Genomic DNA, 24,482 nt, shown 5'->3' with positions numbered 1-24,482 from the left:
ATGTTCCGGTGTGCAGTTTACGGCAGGCAGGGTTCATTCCCGGCCCTGCGGCTGGTTTGCTGCATAACTGTAGGCGAGTTAATTTCCCTGAACTTCAATTTCCTTTCTCTTTTCGCCTGCCTAATTAATAAGACCGTCGATTCTCACGCTACGATAAAGAAGCCGGGACAAATGAAGTGGTTTACCGCCTGTTGAATAGACATAAATATTCTCCGACTTCGCTCTGGGCCAAGCTGGAGCTTGTGGCAGTTGAGCGGATGGCTAGCCCAGTGGAGGAGCAGGTCGGACAGCTTCTCTGCCGCCTGCTTGCCGCTTCTGGGTTACCTGCCAGCCCGCAAACCCCCCCAGTGGGCGGGATTTTCTCCTTCTTTTGGCGCTGGCGTCCCGCCCCTCACAGTCCGAACACCGCGGGCTCGCCCGGCACGTAGTCGGGACCGCAGAGATGATTTCTGTCAGGAGCCCAGGGCATGAGGGGGTGGGCGCGGCTGTTCCCGTTTGTGCAGCGACTGGCTGGTCCTTTTGCCGACCGCTGACCCATCCCGGCAGCTGGCGGCCTCCTGTGCAAGGCGTAAGAGCTGCCGGCATCCGCCACCTCAGCGGAGCGCCCGGGGCCCAACAGCCAAGCCCGCGTCTTGGATACAGAGCGGGAGAGCTTTCTCCCCTTTCTATTGGCTTATAAAACTGTCCGTGAAAACGTCTCTCCTTCTCATTTGCTAGCTTGAGAGAGTACCCACGCACCAGGGAGGGCCCCGCTCATCTTGACAGTTGTTTAGTCCCTCCCAGTCGCTCAAATCTTCTTATCTGATTGGTCTCTCGGGCTGTTTGTCAGGAGGGCCAGGTCTCCTATTGGGTGGGAGGCACGGGACACGTCGAGCGGACTCTGTTGTGTGTATATTTATAGAAAACAAGCCGAGCTGGCAGCGGTTTTCCCATTGGCTTCGCGCGCTCCGCGGGGGTGTGTCCCTCCCTCATGAATAACAACCGCCCGGCCCTCCGTCGTCATGGCCACAGGATAATAGCCCCGTTCCTCCCCGCTGATTGGTTTGCTCTGCCTTGGCGGGCCGGGGGCAGGGCCGCCGCGCCTCCCGGGGCGGAGGGGCGGGCACGGGCAGGGGAGGGCCGGGACAGGAGGAGGAGAAGGAGGAGGAGGAGGGCCGGGACAGGGAAGATGGCGGCGGCGGAACGGAGTCGATCCCCGATGGGGGGCTCACCGGTGCCGGCTTGTATGTTCGCTCCGGAGCCCGGCTCCCCGGGCGGGGGGCCTCGCATAGCGGCGGCCGCCTGTCCCCTCCGTGCCGCCTTCGACACCGAGGACGGCGAGGCGCTCAACGGCGAGCCCGAGATCGACCTCACCAGTAAGGTAGGCCCGGCAGGGGGGCGGGCGGTGGCGAGCGCCATCATCCCGCCGGGCCCCGTGTTGCCCTTTCCCTGGCTGCCGCCTTGCCCGTGAGGATGCCTCCTAGCCCTGCCGGAGCGGGGTGGCCCGTCAGCCAGGGCCGGCCCGACTCGACAGCTAGGGCCAGCTCGACAGCCACAGCTGCTCCCCTCACCTCAGAAGATCGAGGGGCTGGGGGGGGGGGACGACGACACTTGCCTCTGACAGGGTAGGGGGACGTCACCCCGGAGCTCCTCCATGGGCTGGAGCTGGGTCCCTCCAGCCCCAACATCACCCGGCCGGACGCGGAGGGCCGGGTGGCAGAGCCCGCCGTGTCGTCGGGAGGCGGCCGGGAGAAGTGCAGTAAAGTTGAGCTACGAAGAGCTGCGAGAGAGCTGTGTCGTGGCCGGGAAAGGAGGGTGCTGACAGGCTTGTCCGTCCTGCTCCTTCTCCTCTTTGACTCCTCGGGGAAGCGCCTGCAGCGGGTGTTGCATCCGCTCAGTAAGCGCAGGGTTTGAAATTGACAGCTGCTTTAACGTCTCACGTCTCACGTTTTTCCTCAGCGCTGGTTCTCCGTAGTTATCTCTGCTGCCAGTTGTACTGGTTCTGGGGCTTCCTTCACAATCTCGAAAGCAAGTCAGAGCTCGTAACTTTTGAGCACAAGGGCTCAGCAACAAGGGTGCCTTGCTCTTGCGAGCTGGAGTTAAGTGAACACAAGAAGGTCTGTTGACCTTGTGCAGTTTCTTTCTAGAGTCGAAGTGACAGCTGTGTGATGGTCTTCTGTCAGAATCCGTTCACACTTCCACCTTTCAGGGAGGTTCATTGTAATACGTGTACACCAGGGCCTGCCACAGACTGCATCAGCTGCCTTTCTGCACCGTCTCCTTTCCCCCCCTCGATTAACTGATCTCTTCTGCTGCCAAGAGTTTGATGAATTGTGAGGCCATCTCCCACTCTGAAGTCTCCTGACAGTGTGATTTGATCCACTTGCCATTATGTGATCCAGCAGTCAGCATAGCTGGTGTTTCCTCCTTTTATTTTTTTCCCTGCCGTCCTTCCTCATCGTGCTTCCCGCTGGAATTGTTCCAAAGTCATGGATTTTTCTTGCCCTTTGTGGAGAAATGGAGAGAGAGGAATTGTGTTGTGTGGACGCAGAAGTGTTTGTTTTTGAGGGAATGACCAGATATTTTACAATGTGGTAACTGTATTCAAACAAATGTTGTGAAGATGTCTTACAGCAAAAAGCAGAAATCAAAGCCACAGTATTTATTGAGCCACCTGTTCATGCCTTAGTGAGCTGGACCAGATTTTGATACAGGATGCCAATATCGATCTGTGCTTTGTCTTGGATGTGGCTGATGTGGAAGAGGGCCCAGGAGGGCACTGAGGGCTGTGTCACTGATTCTTCACAGCCAAGAATCTGGCCAAAAGTGATGAAGAAAGAGGAATGCTTTTCTCCTACAACCTCCACTTGTGATGCCAGCCTGTCTCCCATTCCTAGAAATCTGCAGGCACTAAGGAGGCAATAGGTAAGCTTTTTTTTTGACCTTTATTACAAGTTACTTTTCCATACAGCAGTGTACCCCTGCTGTCTTTTTCCTAGACCTTTCATTCATCCCCATCTTGCATGGGTGCTGAGCTCTGTCCCATCTCTCCTAGTTAGTCTCTTACTATGTGTCAGAATGCAGAATTGCCCCACCCAATCCCCCCATTTTTGATGTCTTCCCAGTTGAATTGCTGTCTTCCAATTCCTGCTTAAAATGGTGATTCCCACTCCAGTTAATTTGTTTGCTAGTGGCTGCTTCTGTCCTGGTCCGACCTACCCCCTCGGTGTGTTACATACTTTTCTCCCAGTCCTCCTCCAGTGTGCTCACTGTGAGGTGTGCCCTTTTTAGGAAGGAACACTTTGGGATTGAGTTATCAAGTGCACTTTGTCTGCTGGTCAGGCAAACAGTTCCATTCATCAGCACAAATTCATTGTCATGTCAATCTTGATGGGTGTTTGTTTTCTCTTTGGTGCTAAGACACTGCAGCAGTAATCCCCTTTCAGGTCAGAACCATATCCCACAAGGTTATTAGTGAAGCTGATACTTACATTGGCTCTACATTGACAGCAGCACATTAATAGCACTTGAGCTATGTGTGTCCACAGGAAATAAAAAGCAAAATATGACATTACAGAAGGTGCCTTCCCCCCAGTGGCTTTCCAGCCATGCCAATTGTGAAGCTGTGTTATTCCAAGAAAGCAGCACTACCTTCCCCATAATATTTGGTTTGCCTTTAGTCTTGATAGTTTGTGCACCTCATGAACATGGGATGCTTCTCTTTTAAGGACTGCCTGTAGTAGTGCAGATGTAACCTGAGCTCAAGCTCGCTGGTGTCTTGCAATTGCTGTTAATTAATGTTATGGCCTCTTTCTGGCTGCTGGGTAGTGCAGAATGGTGCAGTCCAACATATTCCCCTGGAGTAAGCTCAGACAGATGTAGCCATTAACCACCTTTGGTGTGTGTTAATCCCAAAACTGATCAGGGGAAATGTGGGAAAAGCTGCTTCTGCCCTGAGATTGGGAAGCAATTTCAGAGATGGCATCTGGAACTGGTGAGATGTGTTTCCTTCTGCTGTCATGAGACTAAACCAATAACTGGTTGTTACTTTTCTTTTTCTCTGTAGGAATTCTGAGGTTTCTAGACCCATGTGACTTCTGTTAACTGCTCAGTGCCTGGCAAGGTGGAAGGAAGAAAAGTGAAATGTTTTATTTCATGAAAACTCTGAAAAGCCCAAATACAGAGTGCAAGCGTGGCGGGGACTGCTCAAAGGTGAAAAGCAAGAAAAGGACAGAGGCCAGGGTGGAGGGCCTCTCACCCACCCAGGAGATGGCAAAGAACAGACTCCCTCTGTCCAGGAGGCTGGCTGAAGAGATCTTCAAAACACCAAGTAAAGTGTTAGAGTGACCTAGGAAACTGCAGAACTAGAGAAGCAGCCATTAGCGGTGCTGAACCGCGTTGGAAGGTGTGATCCATGAAGGCTTCTGTTTGTTCTGTATGTGCTTCTCTTGACATCCCACTATGGCAGCTGTAAACTTCACTGGCCCCAGGGTAGGCTTTGGAGGCAGTCTGGAATACCCTTCAGCAGACCTTTGCATGGCAATGAAAGCAGCAGGGTGGGTAAACAGTACTTTGAGCAGATGTGTGTGGATACCACGCTGTTTGAGCCCCCAGCACTCCTACCTGACACCATGAAGAAAGGCTACAGCGAGCTGTGCATCTGAGATGTACTTTAGACAGCACCCTGCCCACTCACACTGCTGAAGCATTTGAACTCACAGGAAAATGAAGCTGGTGATGAGACTTGCAGAAGCTGAAGTTAGTGTGCCTCTACAGCAGTGGCCCACATTGATGTGTGTGTGTATGAGAGCCTGCTTAATAGTCCCTGACCTGCACCGGTGCCCTCACCTGAACAGTGAGCCTGACTGCTGTGCTTCCAGGAATTCCAGAAAGTGCTTGCTGGGCAAAACAAGCCCCACACATCAGCACACATGAAGCCTCAGAACAGCTGCTGATTTCCCTCTAAGTGCCTTTAGACCCAGTGGTTTCCTTTAAGAAGAAAACAAATCCGAAAGAACGGCAAATAAAGACAAGACTCAGTCCTTTGTAGTATGCAGTAGGAAGACTGTGGCCTTCCAGATCAGAGTGCTTTTGCTACCCATGCCATGTAGTTTAAAGGCTTAGGTAGGGCATGTCCCTGAAAGAGGCACATGAAGGTGATTGTCTCTCTTGTAGCTGTCTGGCCCTTGCAGCTGTGCTCTTTGTGACCCTTAACATTTGGGGAAATCATTGCTTGGGCTGCTTTAAACCTTCTAACCAACACTTGCTGTATGTGCTTCAGTTTTCCAAATGCATGCATTGCTATAGGTTTGAAAGCTGCTTAAGCATAGTTTATGGGATTTGGGGTTCCCTTACACTCTAGATTTCTAATAAAGGTCTTCATTAGCTACATGGTAGTAGGTAGTAAAGGTAATTGCTTCCTGAATACACATTGTGCTAGTGGGTCTGGCTGTGTTGATAGGGAATGTTTGCCATGCTTGAACTGCTGTAAGCTGCATGTTTTAAGCAAATCTAGCACAGATCTCAGACTATCCTTTTTGCATAGTGAAGGGCAGTATGTCTTTCTGGGCATGATTTTGGAACATCTCTGTGAGGATAGCTAGTGGAAGCATGGGTTTCATGGAGTGTTGTATTGTGGCACAGGCGTGCCTGCTCATGGGGCTGTTGGTAGGTGATAGCATTTATGACTTTTTACCAAAGTGCCTTTGGAACAGAAATGCTTATCCCAGTCACAACAGGTAGTGATTGAAGTGTTGTATCAGGGTGCTCAGCCCCCAGTAGATTTGTAACTGTGGAGGCAGCTGGAGAGCAGGTAGCCAGTTGGTCATGAATTGTTGATGAAGGTATCATTGGTCTACCACAGCAGCAGTATGGCCATTCTGTGTGAGCCTCATCAGCTGTACTGCCTGAGAGATGCAGGTGTTTGCCTAGAATGGTGCTATATCACTGTCTTCTAAGAAAACTCCTTCCTGAAGCACTGTCTCCTTGTCCTTATTTTCCTCTCTATTCCTGTCCACTTCTTCCTTCTCTTGATGTCTATGCAGGCAAAGGCAGAAGAAGTCGTGGTTGTTGCAATAAATGCTTGTTGGTAATGGAGCTGCTGACTTGCAGAAGTGCAGCTCTTCAGTGGTGAAATGTCCAAATAGGCTCATACAAACTGCTTTCTATGCCTGCCTCTCAGCACTGTAGCACAAAATACCTAAAGTTCTGCTAGGAGTTTGAAAATAATGCATGTTCTTATTCTCTCCTTCCCCTCTTCTCCCTCAAAAAACAAAAGGGGAGCTAAGTATGTGAAAGACTTATGAGATTTCTGGGTTTTGGTGCCTAGATGTGCTCTGCAGTGAGCTCTGGCTGTCCTGTCATGCTTTGGGTGAGCAGCAGCATTCTGTGCAGCAGAGATGAGTACCCAGCTAAGGAATATCTTTGGAGAAAATATCTTCTCCCATTTCTGTTTTCTTTGCATAGAAACATATTACACAGAAGCAGCAGTGGGATGTTCACTCAAATGTGGCTTTTAAACACTGGTTACTTCAAAGTAACATGCTTGGTATTCTTATTTGCTTTGAAGTATGTCTTCCACCATAAATGAACGCTGAGCTCAGACAAATAACTTTGTGCAGTGTCACAAGCCCTCAGTGAAGCTGGTTTGGAAGAAAGCAGCAACAAAAGCCAAAACAAAGCACAACAAAAACAAGCCACCAGACAGTGGTCCTTGAAGAAGAGCCCTTCTCTTTCAATAAAACACACAGATTGGTTGTCCTTACAGCTGAAGCTAGTTTTGAAGTTGTTTGCTTGACACCTGCCAACGGACATGTGATCTTCTTTTGTTTTTTCCAGCTGGTTATGGTGAGCCCAACTTCAGAGCAGTACGACAGTTTGCTCCGGCAGATGTCAGAGAGAATTGATGAGGGATGTGGGGAGACCATTTATGTCATTGGTCAAGGATCAGGTGAGTACTGCTTCCTCAGGAAGAAAAACCCACACCACCAAAAAACCCACCTTTACAGTTATAAGAAACACCTAGTTCATGCAACTGGCCTGCTGCTGAAGGTAGTACTTCTCCAGAACAACTTGAAGTATAGCATATCATGTGGGACAGATTCTTTTATTTCTTTCCTACCAGCAGTTGTCTGACTTAGTGGAGCTAAACACATCTTTTGTGTGAGGTCATACAAATTACTATTGTTTTGGGAAATAAGGCAGAAGTTGTCTAGGCAGTCCAGAAAAGGAAGGAGGATTTGGAGTTACAGCCACAGTTTTAATACAGACACCCTCAATGTCTGCTGGAGGTCTTGTTCTGTCTGATTTTGTTCACTTCTCCAGTGCAAACAACAATGTTTTTACCCCACAGGAATGTATTGGAGATACTGCAGGCAGCCAAAATATATGCTGCTGACTTCCTTTGTTAGTGCATGTCTGTATTATGGAGAGAAAGGTTTCCCTTTCCAAAGCATGAGGCCTTTATTGCCACATTACTTGGGGGCAGGTGACTGCAGTCATTTCATAGAATCATAGAATCAATAAGGTTGGAAAAGTCCTGAAAGATCATCAAGTCCAACCTGTCACCCAACACCTCATGACTACTAAACCATGGCACCAAGTGCCCCTCTTGAGCACCTCCAGGGATGGTGACTCCACCACCTCCCTGGGCAGCCCATTCCAATGGCTAACAGCTCTCTCTGTGAAGAACTTTCTCCTCACCTCGAGCCTAAACCTCCCCTGGCACAGCTTGAGACTGTGTCCTCTTGTTCTGGTGCTGATTGCCTGGGAGAAGAGACCAACCCCCTCCTGGCTACAACCCTTTGCAGAATTTAGCACTTAGCACAGATGACCTTTTTTGTTCTTTTTCACAGTTTGAATCTTTGCAGCTGATGCTGGTAGACTACTCCTTACCATGGCCTTGCTCTGAAATGGAAATGTATTTTCTAAATGCAAAAAAAATTGTCTATGGCTATTGTAAGGCTAAAGGCATGTTTCAAATATATTGAGTATCTGCTGGTTATCAGTGCCAGACTTGATTGAGATAATGGAGGGAGAGAGATGGATTACTTGAGAACTGCATGCTTTTTGCATTTTCTTGGTGTCTTATCTGGGATTAGATGTCCAGTGGTTATGCAGCCAGTGTCATAGGGATAATAGTCTTGTCTCCAAGTGAGCTTCCCACATGTAGTCTGAATCCTTGATGTTTGGGATAACCACATCTGCAGTGGAGATCTAGCTAGTCAGGCTAGGAACTGCTTTCTCTTGCAAGTGTTAACTGGTGGCTGTTGCAATGAGGTACTGTGAGCTAAACTTCAGACTTTTGTTTGTATTGCTGCATAGTCAAGGAAGATGAGGATCTTTTCTATAAATTGGAAGCAATAGCCAACAGATGAAAGCATTATCTTGGCTATCCCTGCCTCTGTTGGTCCTTCTAGTTCACTCTGAGTGTGTGTGATTTTGATCATCAGGGATGCCCAACTTGGATGACTGAGAAAAAAGTCAAACCTGCCAGAAAACTCATTCCTTCACCAGGAGTGACTCTTCTCTTTCTCCCTTGGCTCTTACCCTCTGTCCCCTCCTTCTCATTCTCCATCTATTACACAAGATGCCAGATGGGGTGGGTTTTGTTTTCTGTACTGTCTCAACAGCTCCTCAACCAGCTTATGAGCTGGGTTGGAAGTCACCCAGCAACTTTACTTGCTGTAAAGCTGTGCAGTAGTTAAAACGCTGATTAGTTCATGCAAACAGCAGTTCCTGCTTACCAGCTGATGAGTCAGCCACGCATACACAGCAGTAGCTTGGGTCATCCAGGTGCTGTGTGGCTCTCCACCTTTGTTCATTGGATATTTTTTTTACCCACAGAAGAGATTCTGGCCCCAAATCTGAATCAGCACCTGGGTTAGGAGAGAAGCTGAAAGCTGTGGAGGCCTTTAAACCTGTCTAGATAGTTGCCACTGGCTTGCTCTGACCATCAGGTCTTTGCCTAGGTGGACTGTTCAGAGGCAGCACTGCCGCCTTGGTTTGTTTTTTTTCTGGCCTCATGTGCTGTCAGCTTTTCCTTCAACTGCCAGGCTGAAATTAGTGAGACATGCCAAAAACATTGTTTCAACTGGAGTACGTGGGGACTAAAGAACTTGCTGTACAGGCCAGACTTGCAGAAAATATGCACTTGGGATGTGGCTTTGTAAAATAGGCTGGTTGTTTAAATTGGTCCCACATTCACTGGTTAATTGTGGTAATATTACAGTCAAAGCATTCCTTTTGTTAATGCTTCTCCCTTGGCTGCACTGAGAGAGGAGGTGTTTTACCTGACTGAAGGAAATTGCACACAAAGTACCTCCAGCACGTGAAGTGAAGGAATTGGATGGAAATGTGTCTGTCTTGTCAATCCCTAAGGGTTTGCTTGCAGAAATTGTGAGTAAAACTCCTCTAGGTGAAAGGTGGTGCTTTAAAGGCTTAGAGTGAAGAGCATCCTGTTTTATTTCGAGCAAAGGGTGCTTGTTCTGTTGACATGTCTGACATCTCCACCCCACCTACAAACCCAGATCGGGGTGAAAGTCCAAGGCTTCTAGAACGACATTGCTGCTGGCTGTAGCAAGGTGGTGCTCACTGACTGTCCTTTGTCTCCTCAACATCATGCTAGATGGGACTGAATATGGTCTGAGCGAGGCAGACATGGAAGCATCGTATGCCACGTTGAAGAGCATGGCAGAGCAGATCGAGGCAGACGTGATCCTCCTGCGGGAGCACCAGGAGGCCGGGGGCAAGGTGCGCGACTACCTCGTTCGGAAACGTGTGGGTGACAACGACTTCCTGGAGGTCAGGTGAGGAGCCAGGGTGGAGACAGGGCTAGCAGCCCAGCTGCATTTTTACTATGTGAGCAGTCTGTGATGCTGAGCCAGCGATGCTGCTTTGAGTCTGGGTGTTGTAGCTACCCAACAAAGGGAACTGCGCTTGACCACTCCTTACTAATGAAATCACCTTTTTGTTGTTGCTGGTGTCTCTCTTGTGAATAAACAATTTGTGGAGATTTGCCTGTGTTTAGCTGGGGGCTGTTGCTGTCTGGGTGACAGCTGGGCAGGTTGGGGAGCTTTTGTGGGCTGGAATCCCAGTCACGTGTGTGTGTCTGTGTGCGCATACACGCACGCTGCTGGAACAGAGTATTTTGACTAAGGGTTCAATTCTATTCCAGGACTGTGGTGATTCAAGCCACATTTTAATGGACACATAATAGTTTGTATAACATGACTTGAGTGTCTGCCCAGACCTGGATGGAATGGATTTCCCAGCTTTGCCAACAGCCACAAGGAAGGAGATGGCTGTGAGAAAGGATTTCCCCCTAAAATGTTACATTGTTGTTTGAGCTTTTCCTCTTCTGTGCTCTCCCTAGTGCCTGGCACCTGTGCTATTGCCACATGAGGGATATGAAAAAGGCAGAGGTATTGTAGACCAAGTTGGGATTTAATGTTGGTTTTTTTAATTGACACAGTATTTGTGTTGGATTGTAGAGAGCTGCTCTGTATGCCAACAAGTAATGTCAGCTTCAGCTGACTGTTCTGGACTCCATAGTGACATTTCCACAGGCTTCCATAGAGTCTGGGATCTCCACTATTAACTAGTAATGGTGAAAGAATCTCTGCTCTGATTGCAATTAATCTCTCTTTGAAGGTGAGGGAGGAAAAGCTAATTATTTACTGGGACAGTGGTGTTTGGGGGCGGCGTTGATTGCTTCTTTGTTTCTATGGGTATCAGATTTTACCAGGTTCCTTTCTCCTTTCCCCTCTAGGGTAGCAGTGGTTGGCAATGTGGATGCAGGAAAGAGCACTTTGCTAGGTGTCTTGACACATGGTGAACTGGACAATGGTCGAGGCTTTGCTCGGCAAAAGCTGTTCCGCCATAAGCACGAGATCGAGTCAGGCCGCACCAGCAGCGTGGGCAATGACATCCTGGGCTTTGACAGTGAGGGCAACGTGGTCAACAAGCCTGACAGCCACGGTGGCAGCTTGGAATGGACAAAGATATGTGAGAAATCCACCAAGGTCATTACTTTCATTGACCTGGCTGGTCATGAAAAGTATCTGAAAACCACCGTCTTTGGCATGACCGGCCACTTGCCTGACTTCTGCATGCTTATGGTAGGTAGCAAGAAAGATGTACAGCACCAGCAGGAGCAGGGCTGTTCACAGCTTTAACAGCCTCCATTTCTTTCTTGTTGGAATGTCCCTGTGTGGGGGGTTGTGGAAGGAGGCAGCATCTCCCAGAGGGTGGAGAACAGCAGCTGCTGTGGCTATCTAGCCAGGGCTCTGGGGCAAGTACCCCAGTACTGTCAGTTTCAGACAGGCCCAAGCTTCTTGAAGGCAAGATTCTTGAATGCAAGCTTCTTGAAAATGGTAAGATTTTGGAACACCTTGCTAAGACTGAGGAGTGAAGAGTCCCTAGTCTGTCCAACAACATTCAAAATGAACTGGGTCTGCTTGTATAGTCCCAATGACATGTCTACAACCTAACCACAGCCTACTATACATCTGACACAAGATCTTCCCTGTAACTCAGCTCACTGCAGGAGGCATGTTTACATCACTGTGTCTTGTTTCCCTGCTGTAGGTTGGCAGTAATGCTGGGATTGTTGGAATGACCAAGGAGCACTTAGGCCTGGCGCTCGCACTTAATGTTCCTGTCTTTGTTGTGGTGACCAAGATCGACATGTGCCCTGCTAACATCCTGCAAGGTGAGTCCTAAAAGCTGATTCCAGGGCTGCTTCTTGCCTCTATGTGCTGTTGTCCTCTGCATTGAGGAGTATCTGCTGGAGGAAAGCTGCTTTACCTGGTTTTGACTGCATCTTATTAAACACCTCTCAGAAATCTATCCTTTTCCCTAGCTCATTTTGCAGGCAGTTCACTCACTTTAAAACTACCTCACTTGGGAGACTCAGGTAGGCAAACCAAAAGTGGACTCTCAAGGAGAAAAGCATACAGCTGCCTGGAGTTGTGGCTTTGCCTTTTCTCTGGTTACTTAAACGTGGAAGAACGTTCTGGAAGCTCTCTCGAAGGCTCTTTTCCTCCTTGCCCACAGTTTGAGCATGATCTTAAGCTGTGATCTGACCTGTTCTCCAGCAGGCATGAGGTGAAGAGGCAGCTGCTTTTTACATCCTGCTCACCTGGGCACTTTTCAGATACGCTGGCATAACTACAGCAGCTGCTCCCTCTGTCTGAACAACCAAGTAACACTTAAAAAACCATGGTTCAAAGCAGCTCTGTATGTGGCCTATGGTAGCCTAACTGGACTAGGCACAAGCAGGAATGGCTGTGAAGATGGCAGTGATCAGTGTGGGCTAGTGACCTTTTTTGCTCAGCAGCAGTTGAAGCAGCCCCTCTAAACTCAGCAGTGTCCCTTTAACCTATGCTTGATATTTTTTAGGCTGTGTCTAACTCATCCTTAAAATCCTCTTGATGTCTTTCTCACACCTTCAGGAACATGCCATGGTTAATTGGGGCAATGTGGTTTTATTGACAATCAGTCCTCAGAATTGGGAAGCTGAATGCTTCTGGTACTGCCTGTGGTTAGTTCCTTATTGTAAAAACCCTAAATTTCAGGTAAACAGACACATGTGATCAGAAGGTAATCTAAATATAGTAGATGTTTGGCAAATAAAAACGAGGCCAAACCATAGGCTAATAACTGGGAAAGAAGGAGAAGGTTTGGCTTGGGGTGAGGAGAGCAGAGCTGCCCTCGGGAGAAGGCCACTCTTGTGTCATGTTCTGTTAAATTAAATAGACACAGAATTTGGCTCAAGTGTAGGTATGAAGAGCAGCAGATGGAATGATTAGATGTTTTGTGTTTCTGTATCCCAAACATTATTTGGCTGTAGGCAATCATTTGTTCACAAAAAGCAGCTAATTGGATGACAGTTACAGAATAGAAATGGGTTTTCTCTTTTAAGCCCATATTAACTTGCTCTTTTTCCCTCATTTGTTGTAAGGCATTTTTCAGGAGGCTGATGTTAGTGCATCAGGTAATGCCCCTGCAGGCTGGTAGATAGGAGGCTTAGGAAGTAAATGAAAAAGAGGCAGAAGGTCAAAGTTGGGAGCCATTACTTTTGTCCCCAAATTCTTATTCCTGGATCTGGTCCATCTGCACTGTCCTAGTCTGTGCTGGTGAACTTTACCTCTTCTCTCATCTGGAGAAGGGGAGGGTGAAGGGAGACCTCATTGCTCTCTACAGCTACCTGAATGGTGGTTGTTATGAGGTGGGACTTGGTCTCTTCTCCCCAGTATCAAGTGATTGAGTGGAAATGGCCTCAAATTGCTCCAGGAGAGCTTTAGATTGAATATTAGGAAAAATTTCTCTACTGAAAAGATTGTCAGGTGTTGGAATAGGTTGCCCAGGGAGCTGGTGGAGTCACTATCCCTGGAAGTGTTCAAAAAACATTAGACATAGCACTTCAGGACATGGGTTAATGGCCATGGTGATGTCAGGTCAATGGTTGGGCTCGATTTTGAAGGTCTTTTCCAACTGAAACAATTCTGTGATTCTAACCTTTCAGTGTAGGTCGACTGCCAGGGAAAGTCTGTTGAGGTTGGTTTGGTCAGCATGGATTCCTAAGTCACACATTCTCCAATATTTCAGTTCCTGAGTGCTGCTGGTTTTCACTGAATTCAGTATGAAAGATCCTTTCTAGGAAGAGGAAATACCTTGTAACTGCTTAAAGCTGCTTAGTGACAGCTATAAAATGTCTGTTTCACAGCATTGCCCTTGCAGGTGCAATGTGTGTCCATGCATAGTGGTGCTTGGCAGCAGGCTAGCTGGCACAAAATGGAAGGGCTGGAGCAAACTCTGTCTCACTCATACACCTTTAGCCATCTTCTGTCTGTTAGTGGCAAGAGCACAGTCTCCCTTTGGGGAGAGACCTCACAAAAGTGATCTATAAAGACAGGAGATGCTGCCCTAACAATATTCATTTCACCCTTTAAGAAACCCTGAAGCTGTTACAGCGACTGCTGAAGTCCCCAGGGTGCAGGAAGATTCCCGTGCTGGTTCAAAGCAAGGATGATGTCATTGTAACAGCCTCCAACTTCAGCTCAGAGAGGTAACGGGACTAGAGGAGAGTTGTTTCTCTTTCAATCCTATTTGGAGTCTGGGTGAGAAGATTCAGAAAGAGAGTCCCATTGTCTAGGTGTGTGAAGGTTGCATCTTCCATGTGATGTGTTGATTCCATGAGAATGTGTTGATTCTGAGACTGGCCTGCTTGTGTTGACAGAAATGAGAGGCTGCTCTGGGCAGTCTGCAGAAGATGGCAGGGTGTTCAGCTTCCTTCAGTCCTGGAACCTTACACCTAGTCCTGATAGAAGGCAGAGGCAATGTTGCAGGTTTTCAAACGTGGAGTGTTGTGTGTCTGACTGCCAGGCTCTCCCTAGTACTGTGTATTGAATTCAGTCTCAGGATTTTGGATGTCTCCCTGCACCTCCCTGGAATTCCAGGCAGGGAGGTGAACTAATTCCATTTTTACCAATTTTCTGTTACAGGATGTGCCCAATATTCCAGATTTCAAATGTGTCTGGGGAGAACCTGGATTTGCTGAAGATGTTTCTTAACCTGTTGTCTCCACGGACCAGCTACAGGGAAGAAGAGCCAGCAGAATTCCAGATAGATGATACCTACTCTGTCCCGGTGAGCGCCCTGCTCCCTGTTTCAGCTCGAGGAAGACCTCTTCCCTAGAGAGGGAAGGTCTGGAGCTCTTCTGATAGCATGGTTGAGTAACCTCAATTACTGTTTGGGTTTTTTCTTTTTTGGCATAGGGTGTAGGAACAGTTGTGTCTGGGACAACACTGAGAGGCTTAATCAAGCTAAATGACACCCTGCTGCTGGGGCCAGACCCCCTTGGCAACTTCCTGCCTATTGCTGTCAAGTCCATCCACCGCAAGAGAATGCCTGTCAAAGAAGTGCGGGGAGGCCAGACTGCCTCCTTTGCTTTGAAGAAGGTGAGGTGATCTGCTCTAGATTCCCACAGCAGGATCCACCCTCCTAATTCTAGAGGGCTCTCTGCAATCAGATTGCTTCTGCAGACCTTAGCTGCCTCATTTCACAGTGCATCAAAACCCCATGGAACCTCTGGGGGTTCCAGGTTGCTCCACCTGACAGGGGTGGGACCCAAGGGTAGAAAGGCTCTGCAGAGGGACCTCGACCGACTGGACAGATGGGCAGAGTCCAATGGGATGGCATTTAATAAGTCCAAGTGCCAGGTGCTGCACTTTGGCCACGGCAACCCCATGCAGAGCTACAGGCTGGGGTCAGAGTGGCTGGAGAGCTGCCAAACAGAGAGGGACCTGGGGGTGCTGATTGACACCCGCCTAAACATGAGCCAGCAGTGTGCCCAGGTGGCCAAGAAGGCCAATGGCATCCTGGCCTGTATTAGGAATAGTGTGGCCAGCAGGAGCAGGGAGGTCATTGTGCCCCTGTACTCTGCATTGGTTAGGCCACACCTTGAGTACTGTGTCCAGTTCTGGGCCCCTCAGTTTAGGAAGGACATTGAGACACTTGAACGTGTCCAGAGAAGGGCAACAAGGCTGGGGAGAGGCCTTGAGCACAGCCCTGTGAGGAGAGGCTGAGGGAGCTGGGATTGTTTAGCCTGGAGAAGAGAAGGATCAGAGGTGACCTCATTGCCCTCTACAACTACCTGAAAGGTGGTTGTAGACAGGAGGGGGTTGGTCTCTTCTCCCAGGCAACCAGCACCAGAACAAGGGGACACAGTCTCAAGTTGTGCCAGGGGAGGTTTAGACTCGAGGTGAGGAAAAAGTTCTTCACTGAGCGAGTCATTCGTCATTGGAATGGGCTGCCCAGGGAGGTGGTGGAGTCGCCGTCCCTGGAGGTGTTCAAGGGGAGATTGGACGTGGCACTTGGTGCCATGATCTAGTTGTGAGGTCTGTTGGAACAGGTTGGACTTGATGATCCTTGGGGTCTCTTCCAACCTTAGTTACTGTGATACTGTGATACTGTGAATGAGGAACAGTGTTGGAGTTGTGTAACAAAACAGAGACGTTGCAAGAAAAGTCTCTTCTTGTGCTGCAGCTGCATTAGTGACCTAGGCAGGGTATTTACCATCTTCAGTTCAACTTGTAGGACCAACTTCTTAATTAGAGGCTTGAAAATTAGCCAAATTTAATGCAATTCCTCTGGTGCAAAGACTTTGTCAGTAGAAGCTGCACTGATTTTAAGGGGATATAGTTTAAGCTATATGAAACTTCATGTGTTTGGTCTTAGAATTTTGTGTGACCAGAGATCCTCTCTCTCCTCTACTCTGCCCTGGTGTGACCTCACCTGGAATATTGCATCCAGTTTGGGGCTCCCCAGTTTGAGAGGGACAGGGATCTGCTGGAGAGAGTCCAAGGGAGAGCTACCAGGATGATGAAGGGACTGGAGCACTGCTCTGTGAGGAGAGGCTGAGAGACCTGGGGCTGTTTATTCTGCAGAAGAGAAGACTGAGAGGGGATTTAATAAATGTTTATAAGTATCTGAGGGCTGGGTGTCAAGAGGGAGGGGACAGAGGCTCTGCTCAGTTGCACTCTGTGACAGGACAAGGGACAGTGGATATAAACTACAGCACAGGAGGTTCCACCTCAACATGAGGAGGAACTTCTTCACTGTGAGGGTCACAGCGCACTGGAACAGGCTGCCCAGAGAGGTTGTGAAGTCTCCTTCTCTGGAGACTTTCAAGACCCACCTGGATGCATTCCTGTGTGACCTGTGGTAGATTCTATGATCCTGCTCTGACAGGGGGATTGGACTCAATGATCTTCAGAGGTCCCTTCCAACCCCTAACATCCTGTGATCTGCTTGGGTAGTGTGCACCCAGGATGTGCTTTGCTTTCAAAGGATCAGTGAATTAAAACTTCTTTGCCAGTATCCAGCATTCTCAGCACTACAGCTAAAGCTTCCTTGGAAACCTCAGCTGAACCTGATGTTTGCAACCTTTGCATACAGTTGTTACATACTGCTGAACAGCTCTGGCTTTGCCTTTTGGTAAGCAGCAGCTAGTATGTGTGCAATCCCTTAGGATCCTCCTGGATGCAGGCAGCCAGAGCAGCAGATTTCTTCCCTGCAGAATCGCACTAAGGTTTTTCATCTCCGCTTTTCAGATCAAGCGTTCTTCCATCAGGAAAGGCATGGTAATGGTGTCACCCCGCCTGAATCCACAAGCATCATGGGAGTTTGAAGCTGAAATTCTGGTGCTCCATCACCCCACCACCATCAGCCCACGGTATCAGGCCATGGGTATGTGTCTGAATGTTCTGTCATCTTTGTTTCCCGGTGGTATCAGCTCCAGACAGATCATTTTTCTCCCGATGGCTTCATCAGCCTGAGTGTAAGCCATAGTTCCTGGTTTGACCTTTCCCTGCAATGCATTAGAGAGAGGGGAGGGAGCTGACAGAGGAGAGTAGTGAAGTCTGTGTGCACTTGCAGCCCAGAAAGCAAATCATATCCTTGGCTGCATCACGAGAAGCGTGGCCAGCAGGTCAAGGAAGGTGATTCTTCCCCTCTACTTCACTTTGATGAGATCCCACCTGGAGTACTGCATCCAGTTCTGGAGCCCCTATTACAGGAAAGATAAGAGAAGGGCCACGAGGATGATCAGAGGCTGAAGCACCTCTCCTATGGAGACAGATGCAGAGAGTTGGGGCTGTTCAGTCTGGAGAAGGGAAGGCTCTGAGGAGACCTTATTGTGACCTTCCAGTATCTTAAAGGGGCCTACAAGAAAGCTGGGGAGAGACTTTTTAGGGTGTCAGGTAATGACAGGACTAGGGGGAATGAAGAAAAACTAGAAGTGGGGAGATTCAGGTGTTAGAAAAAAGTTCTTCCCCATGAGGGTGGTGAGACACTGGAACAGGTTCCCCAGGGAGGTGGTAGAAGCTCCATCCCTGGAAGTTTTGAAGGCCAGGCTGGATGGGGCACTGGGCAACCTGATCTAGTGTGAGGTGTCCCTGCCCATGGCAAGGGGTTGGAACTGGATGATTCCTGAGCTCCCTTCCAACCCTGACCATTCTGTGATTCTGTGAAGAATGTAGGTTAGAAGGAGATTTGTGACTCTGAGTGCTCTCGGAGCCTGCCTCAGCCAGATTTTTGTGGTGCAAAGGTTCTTCAGCTTCAGATGCTGACTGAAAGACTCATTGTAGGTCCACCCTCTAGCCTGGCTGCTTGGCATGTAGGATTCTGGTGAGAGTGCCTCAAGAAAGTCTCCGTTCCAAGGCAGCTTTGGTGGCTTGTGTGTAATTTGGTTCTGGGGACTGCAGGAGCTCAGCTGTGTGACCTACATTGTCTGTGGCCCACAGCGGATCTTTGCATTCCAAACGCGGCGCTGTTAGCTGTAGGGTAGCAAGAGCTGCTGAGCTGTGTCTGGAGCTTGCTGCACCACCTGCACAGGTGGTGAAGGCCCTTTGTACGTTACCATTCGCAGTGCATTGCGGCAGCATCCGCCAGACGGCCACGATCCTCAGCATGGACAAGGACTGCCTGCGGACGGGGGACAAAGCCACGGTGCACTTCCGCTTCATCAAGACCCCGGAGTACCTGCACATAGACCAGCGCCTGGTCTTCCGGGAGGGCCGCACCAAGGCCGTGGGTACCATCACCAAGGTAAAGGCTGCAGAGTTCCGCTGGGTTTTGCCCCTTGGCTGCTTCTGGCACTGAGAAGCCGGCAGGGAAATCCGGACGGCTCTGGAAAATTTGAGGGAGGAGACCACCCTTCAGTCGCAAATGTCAGCCCCGACGCGGCTGGTGGATGGACAATGTGTTTTGTTGTGTGGTGGGGTCTTTAGCTGGGATGGATGAGGGAGTGCCAAGGTGAGAAGTGAGCCAGAGGCCTCTGGTTCTTGTGACTTGGTCTCTTTCTCACAGCTCATAACTGGTCCCTTTGAGTCATACTGAGGAGGGCTATGTGTCACCTCAGCTGAGTGGCCCTTTCCACCCTGTGAGGAGGAACAGCTCAGGGGCCTAGATTCTCATCTGGAGAAGAGGAGGTTGAGGGGAGACCTCATTGCTCTCTACAACTACCTGAAGTTGGAGCAAGGAGGGGGCCAGCCTCTTCTTGGTGTCAGGTGACAGGACTAAAGGAAATGGTTTCAAGCTGCACCAGGTTCGGGCTGGATGCTAGGAAACATTTCTGCACAGAGAGGGTTATCAAACATTGGAATGGTCTGCCCAGGGCAGAGGTGGAGTCACCATCCCTGGAGGTGTTTAAGCAGCCTGTGGACGTGGTTTAGTGTTGACCCTTCAGTGCTGGGTCCAGAGTTGGACTGGATGATCTTTGGGGTCTTTTCCAGCCAGATGTATTCTGTGGTTTCTTTGAACAGCTGCTGCTGCATTCTTCTCCCAGTGGCTGTTGGTATCAATTCTCTCAAAGCTTTTGTGTGAAAAAGCAGCACTGAACCTTGCCAGATTGGCCTAGCTGTTCTAATGCTGATTTTGGCTGCTCCCTTTGTAATTTGCAGTTACTCCAGACCACCAATAACTCACCAATGAACTCCAAGCCACAGCAGATCAAGATGCAGTCGACCAAGAAGGGAGCTGTTACGAAACGAGAGGATGGTGTGCCCCCAGCTGGGACAGCAGCTGGAGGCCCACCAGCTGGGGATGAAGCCCCCTCAACATCTGCAGTGCCACTGACACCTACTGCCCTACAACCATTGGTAAGGAAGGAAAATAGCATGTCTGTCCTAGCTGTTCTCTTGAGCAAGGCTGGCTGCTGAAGGAGGGCTCTCTGACAGGGATTCTCTCCCTTTGCATATTCCTGTGGCTTCTTACTGATCCCACATCTCCTCCTGTCTTCTTGCAGTGTCACTGTGGTTGTAACTAGTGCTCCCAGCTTGCTCTTTGTTTCATCCCTCCCCCTGAGAGTCTCTGTTGGTTTTGTTCTTGCTTACCTCTGCTTCTCTCTCTTTGCTGCTTCCCCTCAGCCTGCGCTGGATGAAGAGCCCCACAGCCGTGAGGGCAATAAGGTATTTGGCTGCTTTAAAAGAGAATGGGGGCTTGGTGGCCTGAGGCTGGGAACAGTCAGGTTAGGAGGAGAGCCCTGGTAGGGGGGCAGTGGGGCTCTCCTGTTCTGCAAGCCAAGGGAGCCTGAGGCCTTGATTTCCCAGATGTTGAGCCTCATGCCACCTGCTGACTCTTGTGGGAGTGAGGCATTCAGAAAACTGGGAAAGCAAGTCCTCCCCCAGCTTGAAGGCCTGAACTTCATGGTGTAGCTGTCTCTTCTCTTTCCTTCATGGTGTGTCTGCCTGCCTTACCTCCTTCCTGCATTGGTAGGAAGCTGGTCAGTCACTCCTGCTGTCTGAATGTGTGTGTAATCCATCTGAGCTGCTGTTGTGCTGATGCTCTGATTCAGAGGTGGCTGCACACTGAAGTGTCTCTTCTTGTTTTTCAGTCAAAAGTTGGAGGAGGAGGCCGGAGACGTGGGGGTCAGCGTCATAAAGTGAAATCTCAGGGAGCCTGTGTGACTCCTGCCAGTGGCTGCTGAATTTCTTACTCCTCCTGCAGAGGAATTCCTCCCTTTCCCTTCATTTCTTATCCAAAAGATCCAGAGCAGCTTGAACCAAAACCCATCCCAGCTGATTGGCTGCAGAAGAATCGTCTCTCCTCCCCAAAGGAAGTGATGGAGAGGAGCATAATTTATAAGCTAATGAAGGTGATGACACAGAGAACTGAGCAACTGACACCTTCCTGCTCCCCCTGTCAACAACATTTTTGTACATTATGGGCTTAGTTTTTATTCTTATTAGTTTTTATTCTATTTTGTGTGCATGAAGATGAGAGTCTGGATAGAACTGAGAAGAGCCAGTTAGCTGCCTCCCTCCTCCCTCACCCCAGCCTGTCCACAGGACTTGCTGCTCTCCTCCTGTGTGCTGTCTCACATCCAGGGCTTATCAAATGCCTGAAATTTCAGACTTGCAAAGGCTCAAACTCATTACTTAGGATGGCTCCATAGGGCATCATTTCCTTGCCATTGTGGCTCATGCCAGATACATTTCTGGATTCCCTCCATCTAAACTATTTCTGTGTGAGGTTAATTTAACGTTGTAATGACTGAAGCTTGAAGGAGGCGGTAAGAAAGTTCAGTAGTTGGAGATCTAAGCGAGAAGCAATTTGGAAAGCAGTTCTTGATGTTGAGGCATCCTATACTAAATATCCTTCTCAAATATGTTGATAGCACTTAAGATTTTAGAGACACAATGAAACAGGCAATCATTTGTTAATTCTGTTCCCCTCCCCATCATGTTGCTTCTCCTGTTGTTCGTTCAGAGCACACCGGAGCAAATCTTGCTGCCTCTCAAGGCTGTGGCAGCTCAATTGACAGCATTAAGAATATAGTGCAGGAACACTTGGTCCATGCCTTGAGCCAGAGAAAGCCTTCTCACCTCGATGGACAGAGAGCACAAGTGGGAACAGAGACACCAGCAAATGTGACTTGATTTAGTTTACTCCAAGATTTTCCAGATCTTTTCTGGAACTCGCTGGCCAAACCTCGCCCTGGCGGAGGTAGGAGTTGTCCTGTACCCACGTGGCCGAAGAGGACAATGATGGATTGGTACCAAACCTACAGAAGTACTTTCAGCTTTGGAAGCATGTGGTAATTTTTCTGACTTCAGTTTTTTTTCTTTTAATGACAAATACTGGCCTCTCCAGGCAGGCCCTGCAAGGGCACTCTATGAACTTTATTGTTACAATGTTTTTTACCCCTGGGTTGTGCAAGTGATCAATGTCCTGCTTATTTTGATCTCTTCTAACCCTGCCTCTTCACCTGGCTCCCACAAAGATGGGAGTTCTCCTCTACTGGTTTGTCACAAGCTGTTGGGAGTATGGTAGCACTCTAAGGGAGGAGGAGGTGGCATCCTCAGGAAGTCTTTGCTTTCCCCAGCAGGTGCGGTCTGTCTGGATTTCTGAGGGCTTCCTCCTCCCGTGAAGGACTTCCATTTGAATTGTAGGGAGACTGTAAAGTTGCTGTGCCTCCTTAGCAGGGTGTTTCCATTTCTCACGCTGTGGCACTTGTGTGGAGTTCATTCCAGTTCACCTTGTGATCCGAGGTAGGCTTTCAAGCTGAGGACAGCAGGCTCGGGCTGGCAGAGCATATCTCCCAACACTGGCACCAGCACTCCAAGAACATTAAGCAGCATGGGAGAGGTGAGGAACAGGGCTTGGAGACAAGGATCCACTGCCTCAGAGACTGCAAGTGGCCAGCACATGGGTGGAAAGGGAGGTCAGAGAATCCTTTCCAAGCTCTGTGCCTAAATACCAGCACTCTCCTGGCAAGGGAGGAACCATAGGCGGCTACAACACTAATAGCACCCTCATTGTGAGGGATGTGAAGTGTGGCTAAGCAAGGCTGGAGGGCCTGGTTTGGTTTGTCTTCTGGCCCTGTAGCAGCATCAAACTGCATCTGATTTCACTGCCCTCTACTTCCAAGGGGAGCAGGAGGCTCCAGGCGGTTTTCTCTTTCTCCATTCCTTGTGCTCCAAATGAAGGAGACTGCCATGACTGTAAGAGGGTCTACTTCAGTTTGTGCAAAGAGGTGGTGTGATCTCTCTTTTGTGACCAGCATTCAAAGATCACTCAGGCTGGTGTGATCTATAAAATAAATTTTAAAAAAGTTTGTTCCAAGTTAAAAGTATGTCCTGCTGCTTTTTTGTGCCTCAAAAAACCCCAAACAAAACAGTGCTTGCCCCTTTAACACCACAAGCCAGGCCAAGCAGGTTTGGCAGGGGAGGGCATGCCCCAGAGCAGAACTGCTGCTGAGCCTCTGCACAGCCCTGAGAGCTTTTACTCTGCCGAAGATTCCATGCTTCTCAGCAGCAGTGGTAAAATGAGTCTGCTTGCAGTGTCAGCTGTGCAAGATGTGTGTGTGTGTGTGGAGAGATGCTGCAGCAAAGCACTGGGGGCCAGCTCTGTCAGAGACACGTTGCTAGAGGATGCAGTTTTAGCACAGCACTTCTGCTGCCTGCATAAATTTGTGCTCCTCAGGCCCTTGCAGCAATTTGACCTCATCAGTTTCTGTAAATAGACTGGGACTTTCCAGGGCTTGCAATGGGTCTTTTCCTGCCTTCTTGGTTGATCTGTGCTACACCTTGAGGCCAAGACAGGCTCTGCTCTTGCCTGGGGTAAGACAGAGGATGAACAGATGCCCAGAGATGGCTTGAAGGTTACAGCTATGGTCTGCCACAGACTTCCGTGTGAACAGAGTCCCAAGGACTTTATCACAGTAAGTCTTCCTTTAATCACTGCTCCAAGCAGTTTTTGTATTCCAGAGCCTGCTCAAGGACAAGGTGAAAACTGCTACCCTTGGAGTTAGGATGTCAAGCTGGAAAAGAAGGATTGACCATGAGAATACACAGAATGAGAGCTACAAGAATAGCTACTAGCTCTGTGTGATTCTCACCAGAAAAATGCACTTGCACAACACTCAAAACACTCAGAGCAGTTTTGATGTTTTATTTGTCTTGGTCTTTCTTTTTTTCTTGCATAGGCATAAATTACAATCTGTTGATTAAAAAATAAAATGAACAAAACAGTGCAGCATTTGCAACAGGCTACAGCATCAAATACAAACTCATCTCCTGCCTGTAACCATCTGTCTCTGCAGGGCTAATTCATAACACTTTCAGGGCAAACCTAGAAGGAGGGAGACTAGAGGAGGGAAATGAAGTAAATAAAGGAAATCTGCTCCAACAGCTGTTTCACATTTCTCCTGCCTCACCAGGCTCATCTTCTGCATCAGCACGAGGATTAAATACCCCTAGGCAGAGAGACACGTGCTGAAGCAGCAGTTTTGTGTCCTCTTTGCAGCTCAGGAAAGCTCTGCAGAAACAGGGCAAGCTGCTGCCTGGCAAGAGGCAGCTGGCTGAGCACCTTGGGGTGCAGCCTGGCACTGATGCAGAATTGGGAGACTGAGCAGCCACACCAGTATGCCTTTCCAGGGACCCTCACACAGTCAGCCTGGTGAGACCTCTGAAAACCAGCACTATTCCCTGGGGAAGAGCATAAATCCCCAGAGTGACCTCTCACTCCTGTCTTCAGTGGGTTTTACATCAGAACAGCTGTGACATTAACCTCTACAAGGACAGGGCCACCTTGCCCTATAAAGCCAAATGCTCCCTACCCCATAGCCAGTGCCCCTGGAAAGGGCAGAGCCCCCTCTCCATTCTCAGAGAAAGAGGCCTTTCACTCTCACCTCTCACCAGCATGCCCAGTTTAGCACAATAATCAAGGCCAGGGAGCCAGAAGGGACACAAGGAAAGTGGTTATCAAACCTTGTGGCTATGACATTTGCTACGGCAGCCAGAGAACCCCTGGGGCATGGGGAGAGCTTCATCTCTGTTCCCTCTTTATCATGCAGTTGCACACAGGAGTTGTTTTAAGCCCAGGACCAGTCTAAGCATTCACAGAAGCACAGCTCCTTGCTCACAGGGCACTGATGGACATGACTCCAAGGCAAGTGGGCAGCTGCGGACAGGCTTAAAATAACTCTGGCTGTGGGTGCC

General features: G+C 49.1%; 1 protein-coding gene across 3 annotated transcripts; it reads left to right on the top strand.

Moving 5' to 3' along the window:
* Positions 1-1,151: 1,151 nt before the first annotated feature.
* On the top strand, positions 1,152-21,911 carry GTPBP1 (GTP binding protein 1). 3 transcript variants are annotated; one of them, XR_008462617.1, is made up of 14 exons: positions 1,152-1,360; positions 6,817-6,928; positions 9,605-9,785; positions 10,748-11,096; positions 11,566-11,689; positions 13,933-14,047; positions 14,484-14,628; positions 14,757-14,939; positions 17,094-17,229; positions 18,410-18,588; positions 19,443-19,640; positions 19,908-19,949; positions 20,375-20,635; positions 21,250-21,911. XR_008462617.1 is itself a non-coding variant. In XM_054167892.1 (13 exons), exons 1-13 carry the CDS (start codon positions 1,169-1,171, stop codon positions 20,465-20,467), a joined length of 2,049 nt encoding a protein of 682 aa, XP_054023867.1. In that variant the 5' UTR covers positions 1,152-1,168; the 3' UTR covers positions 20,468-21,911. The 3 variants fall into 3 exon arrangements, 2 of the variants coding, with proteins under 2 accessions (XP_054023867.1, XP_054023868.1); XM_054167892.1 differs by having other exon boundaries at positions 20,375-21,911; XM_054167893.1 differs by lacking the exon at positions 19,908-19,949 and having other exon boundaries at positions 20,375-21,911.
* The last annotated feature ends 2,571 nt before the right edge of the window (positions 21,912-24,482 follow it).

Source organism: Dryobates pubescens, chromosome 15 (genome assembly GCF_014839835.1).
Source record: "Dryobates pubescens isolate bDryPub1 chromosome 15, bDryPub1.pri, whole genome shotgun sequence".
Classification (NCBI taxonomy): Eukaryota; Metazoa; Chordata; class Aves; order Piciformes; family Picidae; genus Dryobates; species Dryobates pubescens.
This window is presented reverse-complemented; position numbering and strand designations above follow the sequence as displayed.